Source organism: Vipera ursinii (genome assembly GCF_947247035.1).
Source record: "Vipera ursinii genome assembly, chromosome: 2".
Classification (NCBI taxonomy): domain Eukaryota; kingdom Metazoa; phylum Chordata; class Lepidosauria; order Squamata; family Viperidae; genus Vipera; species Vipera ursinii.
The window spans coordinates 135,611,929-135,625,747 of NC_139513.1; the positions used below are offsets into that span (position 1 = coordinate 135,611,929).

At 39.3% G+C, this 13,819-nt stretch overlaps 1 protein-coding gene across 8 annotated transcripts in view; it reads left to right on the forward strand.

Moving 5' to 3' along the window:
- The window catches only part of BPTF (bromodomain PHD finger transcription factor), an 83,503-nt gene that overhangs the window by 36,536 nt on the left and 33,148 nt on the right, over positions 1–13,819 (forward strand). For 5 of the 8 annotated variants that reach the window (XM_083355416.1, XM_083355418.1, XM_083355419.1 and 2 more), the window contains exons 13-18: positions 217–2,554; positions 4,326–4,450; positions 7,028–7,156; positions 7,261–7,411; positions 9,176–9,299; positions 12,880–13,132. In XM_083355416.1, coding sequence (XP_083211542.1) covers positions 217–2,554; positions 4,326–4,450; positions 7,028–7,156; positions 7,261–7,411; positions 9,176–9,299; positions 12,880–13,132 — 3,120 coding nt within the window. The remainder of the gene's footprint in view (positions 1–216; positions 2,555–4,325; positions 4,451–7,027; positions 7,157–7,260; positions 7,412–9,175; positions 9,300–12,879; positions 13,133–13,819) is intronic. The other 3 variants (XM_083355417.1, XM_083355420.1, XM_083355423.1) reach the window with 1 other exon arrangement.

A 13,819-nucleotide genomic window follows, 5' to 3' on the forward strand; every position in this document is an offset into this window, starting at 1 on the left:
TACATAAGGGTGGGGAACGATGGCCCCTTTATGACCTGCGGACTTTGACTCCCAGAATTCCTGAGCCAGGCACAGGTCGTGTAAAGGAGCTGTACATAATGATGAGAATAAGTTATATAATTGGAAGCTGTCCTGGTTGGGGAGCTCTGACTTGGGATTTGTCAGTATGTGTTAACTAATAAAAGTGTCCTACTGATTAAACATTATTATTTATAGATGAAAAAGGAATCTGTGAAAACGATAAAGACATCAAGGAAGAACCTATGGAAATAGATGAAGTAAAAATGGATACTTCCCCCAAATGTGAAGAAACTCCAATCAGTGCAGATTTAATAAATGTTAGTGAAGGTTTTCACTTAAGGACATGTTACAAAAGGAAAGTGAAAACATCAAAATTAGATGGACTACTTGAAAGAAGAGTAAAACAGTTTACACTAGAGGAAAAGCAGCGATTAGAAAGAATTAAAGCTGCTTCCAGTTCCTCAGATTGTAAATCTCCGAGTCCACAAAGGAATACAGATGCCCTACTATTAGCTAAGGCAGAAACAGATGAAAAGAGAGCCCATGATTTAGGTACAAAGCAATCTGAAGATCCCATTAAAGACTGTTTGTCACCTAACAATATCCACTTCAATAAAAACAGTGAATCAGTCCAACCCTTGTCTTGCTTGAATAGACTTTTAGATGAAGAATCAGACCTCATTTCCAATCAGTGCTCAGATACTCAGTGTTTAATAGCAGCAAATGCTCATGGAAGTGCTTCTGAACCAGTGGATACAGAGAAAAATAAAATGCTGAGTAAGGAGGATGACAATTCCACCATGGAACATTCTCAAGCAATAGACAATAAAGAATCAACCAAATGCAGTGTGTTAGAGGACAATGGAAAAAGCTCAGAGGAAATCACAGGGCCTAATTGTGAAGATAATATACAGCCAGAGGGAATTGAACAGAACTGTGAAAAAGACACTGCATCTCTCATTAAGAAAGAAAATGAAACATTAAAAACTGAAAATCAGGGCTGTGATTCTGTAGAAGCTTGTAATTTAGAGGAAAATCATGCAGCAAATAACATTAATGCGAATCTACCTAAAAGCAGTGAAGATGCATCTGAACCAAAGATTGCATTAAATCCCAAGCAAGACCTTGAAGGCCTGAAATCATTGCGCACTGAGCTTATTTCAGAAAAGGCATTTGAAGCCCAGATTCCTGACATGATAGGAGAAAACATCATTGACGAAATTACACACTGTAAAATTGCTGAAACAAATGGTGAAAAGCTAGAGCAGGCAAAGTGTGATCCTCCAACTTCCATAAGCAAGTGCATCGATCAGATTAAAAGCATTGCTGATAAAAACAACAATAAAAATGGAGAACATGATGTCCAGATGGACAGAGGAAAGTCAGCAACGTATCAGATGAATGGAAAAGATGCTGATTTTAAAGTATTGCCAAATGAAGAATGCTTAAAAAAAGAAGCTCTTGAAGAAGCCGAGAGTAATCTTGACTCTAAAGTCAATAATATTAGTAAAAACAATCTGCTAGGTAAAACATTTCCCTGTAATGAATCTGTAAAACCATTTATGAATGGAGATATCGCTGTGGAAGATGTGGATGAGAGAAGAAATTCAGACAATGAGTTTTCTGTACGGAGTTCTGTGGATCCCAACTGTGATTCTAGAGGTGGTGTTTTACCTCAGGGGGATACATCTCTATCTGCTCAAGACAGTGGAAGAAAGCAGTGTTCTTCTGAAAGATCTAGTCCAGTTGATGATGCGTCCATCGCAGCTGTCCATTCCTGTAACGAGAACAGTATAAGTAGTGAAACAGAATGCATGGAAATTGAGTCTTCGTGTGTTAAGGAAGCTGCCCTCTCACCTGTAATTTCATGTGAAGAATCTAGTTTGAGTAATGACTTTGCTGATCAGAATGGACTGCAGACACACAGAATTAAAAATGCCAATGGAGAAAATGCAGTGAAAGCGGTTGTGACAGAAGTGACCACCACGTCTACCATTTCTACAGAATCAAAAACTGTTTATAAAGTGTCAGAGCTTTCAGCAGTCAAGGAGGATAAAGAACGCGTGATGTCATCAGCTGAAAATTGTTCCATATCCACTATAACGACCACAACCACCACCACTGTAACAAAGCTTACCGCTCCCACAACCGACAGTAGTACCGATGTTATTTCTGTAAAAGAGCATAGTAAAACCGTGGTTACGACGACAGTGACTGATTCCTTAACAACCCCGAGTGGAACATTGGTGACTTCTATGACAGTCAGCAAGGAATATTCCACAAGGGACAAAGTGAAACTAATGAAATTTACAAGACCTAAAAAAACTCGTTCTGGAACAGCGTTGCCGTCTTATAGAAAGTTCGTTACTAAAAGCAGCAAAAAGAGCATATTTGTTTTACCCAGCGATGACTTGAAGAAGCTGGCCAGAAAAGGAGGGATTAGAGAAGTTCCTTGCTTCAATTATACCGCTAAGCCTGCTTTGGACATCTGGCCTTATCCATCCCCAAGACCAACTTTTGGCATCACTTGGAGGTACAGTGTTATAACAATGTTTTTTTTAAAAAATGGAAACACTGAGTAGGAGAAGATTTTGTTGTGCATATGTTGTGAATATATTATAAACCAGTACTTGTAATTGTCATCACTTAAAAATCCTAATTACTTACGATTACTTACTAAGATACTGGACCTGTGCTTAACAGGAGAATAATATTTTTATTTTATTTATTTATTTATTTATTTTAATTCCATTTATATCCCGCCCTTCTCCGAAGACTCAGGGCGGCTTACAAGCTTAGCAGTAGCCTTCATTCTATGTATATGCCTGCTTTATTAGGGCTTTCACACACACCCCAAGCGGCATTATTACAAAGTCAGCTTAATTGCCCCCAACAATCTGGGTCCTCATTTTACCTACCTCGGAAGGATGGAAGGCTGAGTCAACCTTGAGCCTGGTGGGATGCGAACCTGCACTAATTGCAGGCAGCTGGTGTTACTTAAGGAGGCATTAGCCCACTGCTCCACCAAGGCTCCTTGTAGATGTATTTAGAAAGAAAGATTTATTAGCTGCTTCTCAGTCAGGATATGGAACAGTATTGGGGTAGGGAACCTTGTATCTAATGCAAATTTGGCAGATTTTTGCATCTGATATGTGGAGTGATGATGAAGAAGGAGAGTTTGCAGAGGGCATGCACTGTAAGGATTAAATATCCTGAGAAGTACCCACTAAGACCAAAAACTAGAAAGTAGAAATATCTTGGAATCCCATTCTTTTTAACTTGAGGCTCTTAGAATGAGTGCAGCCTAAAGAAATGAACACTGCAAAAAAATATTTTAAGATTAATCAAAAGGATGGGTGGAAAACTCTTGATATCCAGTGCTGAGCTATGGTACAGAATTAAAGGTAGTGTTCGACTTATAACCACAATTGAGCCCAAAATTTATGTTGCTAAGTGAGAAATTTGTTAAGTGAGTTTTGCCCCATTTTATGACTTTTCTTGTCACCTTTGTTAAGTGAATCACTGCAGTAGTTAAATTAGTGACACAGTTGCAAAGTGGATCTGGCTTCTCCATTGACTTTGCTTGTCAAAGGTCACACAAGGGGATCACGTGACCCTGGGACACCGCAGCTATTATAAATATGAGCCAGTTGCTGAGCATCCAAATTTTGATCATGTGACCATGGGGATGCTGCAACGGTCATAAGTGTGGAAAATGGTCACTTTTTTCAATTTGGAACGGTCACTAAACGAAGGGTTGTAAGCCAAGGACTGTCTGTAATCACTGCTAGTACTATGTGTGCTTCTATATGTGAAAGTACACTCCATTTTTAACTATGATTGAAAGAAAAACATTTTTATCTCAGAAGATCTATGGCAGGGGTGTCAAACTCAATTTCATTGAGGGCTGCAGCAGCATTGCGGTTGCCCTCAGGGGGCCGGGTGGGTGTGGCCTGGGTGGGCGTGGCTAAAGTGTGTATGGCCTACTGGGTGGGCGTGGCTAAAGTGCGTATGGCCTACTGGGTGGGCGTGGCCAGCTCTACATCGTTCGCATCAAGGGTGCCTATGGGGGCCTGGGCAGGAGTGGGACAGATCTGAGGGTCTCTGGGCCAGGGCCAAGGCAGTGGGGGCCGTTCCCTCACTGTTTCCAGGATGCCTTCGCGGGCCACATGAAACCACTTCTCGGGCCGGATCTGACCCCCGGGCCTTGTGTTTGACATGTCTGATCTATGGCATTTAAGCTGTTTCTTTTAGGATATTGAAGGTGGCCAGCTAATGAACTTCTTTTTGGTTTTTTCCCCCAGGTACCGACTTCAGACTGTAAAATCTCTGGCAGGGGTTAGCCTCATGTTGAGGTTACTGTGGGCATGCCTAAAGTGGGATGACATGGCTGCCAAACCTCCACCAGGAGGAGGAACTACACGGACAGGTAGAGTTGACTTTCAGAAATCTGGGTAATTAAAACACTTTGGCAAAATGTGTAATATGGGAACTAGAACTCTGAAATCAATTATTTTTTATGAAATTCTGTTTTGGGTTCATTTATATCTGTATTACACTTTTTGTTCCCACTCACTATGTCGTGTTTGGATGAACAGGACTGAAACTCAAACTAATTTCAGTCCATGATTTAAGGGGAAACGATGGTCACACGACCAAGCACAGACTAAAACAATTTTATATAGCAAGAGGAAGATATTTGAAGATATCCAGAAACGCCGACCATTGGCACTTTCTAGTATTTGCATCATCATACCTGGTTTCTGTTGAACAGAAAATTCAAAGCATGCTGACATTGGTTTCAGAGGAAAGCATTCCCTGGTATTAGAAACCAAACTCAAGCACGAAAGACAGCACAGTTCATTTAGCCACGACTTTTCTGTGAGGTCTAAATTGGGGGAAGTGGTTAAAGTACTTCGTATAAGCTAAAATGACAAACTGGTTTCCACTGCTGTTTTATAGAGAGCTGCATCTTACCTGTTGGAATATTATAATAATGCTGGTTTAACAGACTTGGGAGCTGTCTTTGTTGCTGGGCAAACAAGGGAAGAATACCCAAGTTCTTGATACTCATTCCCATAAAGCATTCTTATTAAGATATTATATCTGAATATAAATATAACCCATAACTTGATTTTTAGCTGGTCAGGCTCATCTTTTATCAAGTCTTTCAATCCTTTAGTATTCCATCAATATTGGGAGTTCAGGATAACATAATTCCCTGGAGATTAGATGTCTCTGTCCCTACTGATTCTCTGTAAAGCCCTAAAGACCCGGTTTTGTGACCAAGCTTTGGGCCCAGGGTATGTGGTTGAGCCAGTATCTTGGAACTGAACAATAACCTTTTGTTGTGGTCCGAAATATCATAAGCATCTTTGTCGATTTCCAGAGCTTCAGAATACACAAGACAGATAACAATTTAAAAATCAATCTCAAAATAATTTTTTAAAAAACTGTAAAAAAACAGTGCAAAACCAGTTAAAACTCTCCTAGTTTTGGTTTTAGTAGATTTTAATATTTTATTCTGTATAATTTTTAATCTTTTAATTATTTTTTTACTTGTTTGATAACTTGTAAGCTGCCCAAGAGTCACCTTGTAGAGAAGGTGGGTGGCATAAAGATTTAATTAATTAAATTAATCCAAAGGTACAGACTGCTTGTGAAGAGAATACTGCTTAAATTTGGATTCATTTTTAATATATTAGTCATTTAATTGGTAAATCTGCACTGCTTAGCATTTGCTAGAAGTTACTGAGGGAGCATATCATGGAGTTGTGGGATTGAGTCTTGATCATTGTCACTGAACTTTTCCAGACCAGAATTTATTTGGGCATGACAATATAAAATGCATTTCCCTTTTTCCCCCCTGTTTTCTTGCCTCCAAATGCAGCAGGCTACTATAGATTCCTTCTGACACAGACCTCAACTATTTGCTTTACAAAAGGTTTTTGAAGTTGGTTCAAGGGCTATAGAAGGCAGGGTTCTGAATTAGTCAATGAGTTACTCATTTTCTGGCTGGTAGAAAAGACATTTGTGTTTCTCATTCATCTTAATGTTTTGCGGTTAGAAATTGCAGTAGCCTTTTCTTTTTTGTCTGTTCTGTTACTCTTTAATTGTTATTAAATATTGTTTAAAATTATGGCTATTCTGCATTTTATCTTAAAGATCTTATGTTCAAAACATGCAGCTATTTTCATCAAATATAAGAGTGCAGGTAGTCCTCAACTTAACGACCATAACTGAGCAAAAATTTATGTTGCTAAGCAAGGCAGTTAAGTGATTTATTCTCATTTTATGACTTTTTGCCACAGTCGTTAAGTGAATCATCACCATAACTGAGCAAAAATTTATGTTGCTAAGCAAGGCAGCTAAGTGATTTATTCTCATTTTATGACTTTTTGCCACAGTCGTTAAGTGAATCATTGCAATTATTAAGTGAATCATTTGGTCATTAAATGAATCTTGTTTCCCCCGTTGACCTTACTTGTTGGAAAGTGGTGATCACATGACCTTGGGACAGTGCAACTGTCATAAATGTCTGCCATTGCCAAGGGCCCAAATTTTGATCACGTGACCATGGAGATGCTATAACAGCTCTAAGTGTAAAAAACAGTCATAAATCACTTTTTCAGTACTGTTGTAACTTTGGTCAGTAAAGGAATTTGTAAGTTGAGGGCTACATGTAAAATCCAGTAATATTAGTCACATTTCTGTACTTCATTTCATTTTCATTATGAGGTTTACCTAATCAGTAACTTAAGCCTAAAGTTACAAAATTTTAAAGAGTATCCTGACATATTGCACAATTGGTTGAAACTTTTCTTAATAATGGAGGTTAACTATGAAGTACCAGCATGATTTTTTTTGGGGGGGTGGGGGATCCGCACGTATGCTAAAACAAACTATATGTGCAGCTTTTAAACCAAAACTCCAGAACATCAGCTAACGTTTGTGTTAATGTCTTTTTTTTTTACATTGGTGAATGAATGTTCAAATATATTTCTAGAAACATCAGAAATGGAAATTACAACAACTGAAATAATCAAACGGAGAGATGTTGGACCATATGGGATTCGATCAGAGTACTGCATACGGAAAATCATTTGTCCTATTGGCGTTCCAGAGGCCCCCAAAGGTAAACATGTGTATAAAATACACAGATAATCTAACACAGATGAATATGACCTACGTCCGTACTGATATTTAACTGAGAATTGATTGGTGTTGCTTTTTTGTCAGAAACGCCAACCCCTCAGAGGAAGGGCCTTAGATCGAGTGCTTTGAGGCCCAAAAGGCCGGAAACACCAAAGCAAACAGGACCAGTCATAATTGAAACCTGGGTGGCAGAGGAGGAGTTGGAATTATGGGAGATAAAAGCATTTTCTGAAAGGTAAGATGGCAACTGAAACCTGTTCAAGCTATACCGAGGTACATGCTGTATCTGAATGCATTTTGAGTCGTGCCGGTTGGTTTAACAAACAAACTGAAACCTCAGAAAAATCGCAGAACTGTACGTGCAGTTCAGAAAATACAAAAAGGAAAAAAAATCCCTTCTTGATACCATTGTTTCTTCATTTCAGTGAATGTAATGCTAAAAAAAACAGCTGTTGAGGCTGTTAAACTGATTGCAGTTAATAAAACTGTACAATCCCTTTTCTTCCCTATTTCTTCATTTCTATTCATTCTCTTGCATAGTTATAATCTATCAAATTATGTGTTAGAATTTCTTTTGTATACCCTTTCTTTCCCCAGCTTTCTAGTAATTCTGCTCAGGTCCAAAATCTTGTTTAGTTTTTCCAGGTTTCCTTTTTTTTTTTACCTGTTTGTACTCAAGCAAAGCCTTGGTGGAGCAGTGGGCTGATGCCTCCTTAAGTAACACCAGCTGCCTGCAATTAGTGCAGGTTCGAGTCCCACCAGGCTCAAGGTTGACTCAGCCTTCCATCCTTCCCAGGTAGGTAAAATGAGGACCCAGATTGTTGGGGGCAATAAGCTGACTTTGTAATAATGCCGCTTGGGGTGTGTGTGAAAGCCCTAATAAGCAGGCATATGCATAGAATGAAGGCTACTGCTAAGCTTGTAAGCCGCCCTGAGTCTTCGGAGAAGGGCGGGATATAAATGGAATTAAAATAAAAAATAAAAAATAAATACACATTTTGAAAAGTGGAAACTTGTCTAATTTCAGTATCACTACCCTTTCCGTTTATCTCATCGCAAGATCAAAGTTTGCCTTATTAATGGGATGGGCAGCATATAAATTTAATAAATAAATAATGTTAGGATTTTGTAGTTTTATATCCTATGATTTCTTTGTTTTCATTTCTTGTGCTGCTTTTAGGAGTTGTTTTATTTTAGCACAAGGCAATAAAGTACCTTTCATATTTGTTGTATAATGCGTTCCATAAGTCCTACCACAATAACAATATTGTCTGGTGCTAATCAGAATTGATGCATTGGGTTGCCTTCCTCTGTCTTTATTTTGGGCACCTTTCTTCTGAGCTTTTTAAGATCTTTTAAGTTTTTGAGCTTTAAGCCCGTACTTCACTCACTAAAGTTAAATCATCCATTGTTTCATCTAGCTAAACTATTTAATCTGGACATTAAAATAGTTCAGACAACACAGCAGGCAAATCAGATATTGCGGGCAATGTCTTGAATTCAGAGGTGGTCAACAGTTGGTTCTAAAGGATATAAATGGAATTCTCCAATTCTCTTGTCATGGGAATGGCAGAAGAAGAGCAACTGGGGACTACATAGGGAAAATGTAATGAGATGTTCCTTTTTTATCTCCCAGCAGGAAGTTTTCATTAGATCCCAGTTTCCTCCAGACTTGGAGAGGACCAGGTTTAAGGGCATTCATAAAATATTTCAAAAGAAAGAATAATGTATAACGTAGATCATGTTGACATTTGAAAATTCCAGGAACTTAGATGCACTATACCAGGGGTAGGCAACCTTGCCTCTTTTATGACTCACGGACTTCAACTCCCAGAATTCCTGAGCCAGTCAGGAATTCTGGGAGTTGAAGTCCGTGAGTCATAAAAGAGGCAAGGTTGCCTATCCCTACACTATACTAATAGCTTGGAAATTAGTTCTCTTGATTAAAAATTGTAATTCCTTTATCATGGTCGGTATTTTCTATACTTCTCTTTTGCAGGGTGGAGAAGGAAAAGGCCCAGGCAGTTGAGCAGCAGGCTAAGGTTAGTGAACAGAAGAAGGCAGAGGAGTTCAAGGCTCAAATGGAGACTCAACTCAAACAGCAACGATTGGCTTCCCAACAGGTGGGGTAGCCTTTTAGAAGTCCCACCTGTTAAAGTTTGCATTTATGTACAGTTAGCAAATTAGCATGGAAGTGTGTCTTCCTTGAACATCTTCTTATAAGTAAAAAAATATATGAAACTTCCTAGTGGGAATCTAAATCTAAAACTTCGGATTTTTGACATTTGTTGCACTTGCTTATATTACACATTGTGTGGAATGTGGTGGCTTTTCCACAGGGTTGCATGCCTCTGCAAATTTCTGTTGCAAAGCTATTAAGGTAAATGTTGACAGAATATATACTTGGGCAGCGTCTGGTGACTGTAACTTTTGGCATTCTGCCAAGTAAGCAATCCGAAACACTTCCACGTTGGAATGGAAATGGGATTCTTAGATATATTTATATATCCATTGATATAGAAATAATCTGCTGTGAATGAGACGGGCACACAAGGCTGACATTCCTTTTAACACTTGCTTTTCCTCTTACTTGTCATTGATTCTTTATGTTGCATCCATCTCGCTATTCCAAGCAAAATGCTCACTCAAGTCAGGTTATGTATTAATATAAAATATGTATAAAATATAAAATGAAACGGAACACATGTTCCTGGCATTCATGAACAAAACAAGCAATAGCAAAAGCAAAATGAGAAAACGTGCTTTATTGACAAGGACATAAAAAACAGTTCTTTTAAACACTCTAGGAAAGTGTTCAGTCCTTTCTTCTCTAGCAGAGGTGCTATTTCATACCAACTTTTAGTTAAATGTTACAGTGTAGCAACACAAATACAATATGTTCTTACTAATAAAAGATTTAAGGTGTCGGAAACCCCTCAACATTAGGAGAGTATGAATATTCTTGCACAGACACACAGAAAAATACATCAGAGTTTCAGAAGTCTTTATTTACAAAACTGATTCGTAATCAGTGTTGTGAATGTATTTATTTGCTTTCTTGCTGTGGCTTGTGCGCCACTTAGTTCTCAGTGGTTTACATCAAGCGACCACATGAAAATAAATCATAATACATCTAAATAATAAATCAATAAATCAGCTTGATCAATTATGAGTACATTCCATTAAAATAATATAAAAGTCAGGAAGATAAAAAGTTTTCAGATTTGTGCCAGCTGTTGCCTCCCCAAATAAACCTCCCCTGAGTGCACCAGCCAAGAAAAAGAAATCCTCATTATCCCCAGATGTTTTCCCGAGAACCTGCGTTTTCAAATCTTTTCAGAAATCCAACAGAGTAGGTTGTTCTGACCTCAGGAGCACCACCACCACCACCGAAAAAGCCGATGGCATTCCCTTGTAAAAGAGACCCTGGGAAGCCTTCTCTCCCAACTCATACTGGTTGGACAGAGTTAATCTGGAGCTGGCAGTTTCAAAGATATCAAGGTCCTCAATTTTCAGATGGTCTTCCTGGGCAGCCTATCTAGAAATCATCATCCAGGTAGATGAGGAGGAGGAGGAGGAGGGCAGGACTAAATAGGCACTATGCCTCCTGATCCAAGAATAACCACAGTTGATGCACCAAATACAATTATGCAAAAGTTCTGGCTATTGTCTACTATTGAAGCAGGAGCCGGGGCGGGAGGGGGTTTCCCGAAAATCCCTCGGATTGCAAGTCAGCTCTGTCTGGGGTAGCACAATCTCCATCTAGAACTAATTTCTGTGTTATTAGTTTTCTAATACACAGCAACTTCATCTTGCCAGGGTGGGGTCTGAAACTGCTTTTTCCTGTCCATTTCTGCATAGACGCCAGGTCTTGTCCAGTTGGGATCAGGGCTGTTGTCTGTCTATTGATGCAGCTTCGTCCCATACAGACTGGGAGAAGCTTTCCTATTTCTGTTCCGTATCTGGGCCTGAATCCTGTCTGAAAGAGATTCAGAGGACCCATTTCATTTCAGAAGTCACTGCAGCTATATGCACCTTCCCAGAAATGTTCTTTAAAGATGAAGTGATGGCTTCTTTAAGAGGGGGCGTCCCATGTTTTTCCTACTGAGAGGGGAATGCCTTTCCCTCATGGATGTGTTCGCCATTTTCTAAACTCTTCCTTCTGTAATCTCTGTGGCTGGTTTCTCTAGCCTGATGGTGGAGGGATCCAATCCACTAGGTTAGTATCACAGAGGATTGTGTCAACTTCTTTTGGATCCATATGTTCAAAATAAGGTCTCTGTCATCTCAGTTACCTAGAATTGCAGCTTTATCCAAAGTGCCTATAGTATGCTATTAAAAAATACTACCCAATTAAAATCTTACATAATAACTGCAGGCCCTATTGTCTTAAATAAGGGTATCAAATAAGGGTGTGCTGTTGTTTTTTAAAGAATCAGAGTCCAATATTTTTTTTTTAAAAAAACCACTCTCAAGTCAATACTTAAATATTTTACTTTCACCTTCATAATGAAGACTTCACAGAGTGTTCCAAGCACTGCATACTACAATGGGTTGGATCCAGAGCTGCCATGTTATGGAATCTGGTGAATTGGATGTTCTCTGGAGGAATTCTCTTCTCAAGTAAAAAGGTGCCAACCATGCTGTATGCTGCCAGTCCATGCAAAAGAAGACCCCAGATATAGAATCTGAAAAAATCAACAGAGGTCCTGTCTTTCCTTATCCACTCTTTCTTAGAAAGCTACAAAAGAATTGGTGCCGGTGCTCCTTCTTTCAAGTAGTGAGTGGGAGGACTGGATACAAGAGTATGAGAAGCAGGAATTGTATGAAGAAGCTTCTCAAATACTGGCCAGGGATTCCCAACTCAAACAACTCTTAGCTGCTGTTGAAAATTTGCTTTCCAGGTTTGGGGATGCTTTGACAAAAACCATGAGTTAAGCATCCTATGATCTCAGGCAGGTCAGAATTTATCAACTTAATGGATTTATTTGTTGCTTTTCATGAATGCCATCCTAAAGCACTCTTCAGTGGTGCTACGAAAATTCAAATTTAAAAGTGCCAAGTTACAGAAATGCTACCAATCAACAAAGAGCTCTTTGTAGTTTCTTAGCTGCTAAGTTATAATATAGCAGGTCTCATATGGTCAAGACCTCAGTGGATAACAACTTCTGTATTTTAATAGTCCTTTGCAACTTTGTCATGGCTAGCTGCGTCCATTACAGTTGGCCTTTTCTTTACAAAATATTTTATCTCAAAATTAGTGGAATATCCTGAAGGATAATGTAAGTGAGCTTGTCCTTTGCACATTTATACAATTGTACTTGTATGTTTACATAGTAGTCCAGCTGTATTTTAATAGTACTTGGTTTCAAAATATGTGCATGAAATTCAGCCTTAATTTACCTGGTCTACAATATGGAATGGGCAAATTCTAGGCCAGATTGCAAGTCTGCCTTTTCTGATTCTTGGGGCCATGTCTGGTATGATTGCCAAAACAGAAACAATAGATTCCTCCCCACCCCCCAAAAAAAAAAATCCCTACCACATTTTGCCCACATAAGTGGTAGGACCTTTTTTTTTGTCCACCTCACCTCTTAATTACAAAAGTTTCCCACCTTTGTATTCTGGGGGAAGAATGATGGTACAGTTGCATAGATTAATGGAAACTGTTGTTTGTGATATCATGATGTTTAACTCTCTTAGAAACGACTGGAACAACAGAAGCAGGTGCCTGTCGTGTGTGGAGCTGCTACAGCTACTACAACTAGCAGTACTGTGACCACAGTCTCCACTCCTCAGAAAGTTGTAGTAGGCCCATTACCACGCTCCATGCCCAGTGGAGCCAAAGTTGTGCTGGCCACCAAAATGGGATCTCCAGCTACAGTAACATTCCAGCAGAACAAAAATTTCCATCAGACTTTTGCTACCTGGGTTAAACAAGGCCAGCCTTCAACAGGTAAAGACATTAATTAAAAAAAATGCTCTCCTTCGGATGTCTTAACTTGGATCTGTAGTAACAGTTTTCTTATATACCATGGGCGCCAGCTATGGTCTTTGGAATTACCGGGAGCTGCTGGGGAGGTTACAGCTAAGAGATAGTTTTACGGAGTTGCTCTTTGCAACTGGCATTGCCATTATCTGAACAGTCTAGCTCAGAAAGCTCCTTGTGCGTAGCTTCTTCTGGAGATGTCAGCTGGTGACAGTTTTACTAACTGTCCTGAAGGCGCTTGTGTGATTGGCGCAGGCTGTTTCCTGGAATTATTAAGCCTAACCAGAGAATTCTTCAGAAAACATATCCCGCAATTGTGTATGATGGCAGTGCAACTTGTCAGCTTGGTATATTTCTATACTGCTTACAAGGGAATAAAAATTGCCTTTGTTGACCAAGCTGAGAGTCACTGGTTAAGTCAATCATGTGATCGTTAAGTGAATCTGGCTTCTCCCACTGACTTTGCTTGTTGGAAGCCAACAGGGAAGGTTACAAATGGTGATTACATGATCCTGAGTCAGTGCAATTGTCCTAAATACATGCCAGTTGCCAAGTGCCCGAATTCATGTGATCAGGGGATACTGCAACGATCATGAGTGTGAAAAACGGTCACAAGTCACTTTTTTCAGTGCTGTTGTACCTTTGAATGGTCAC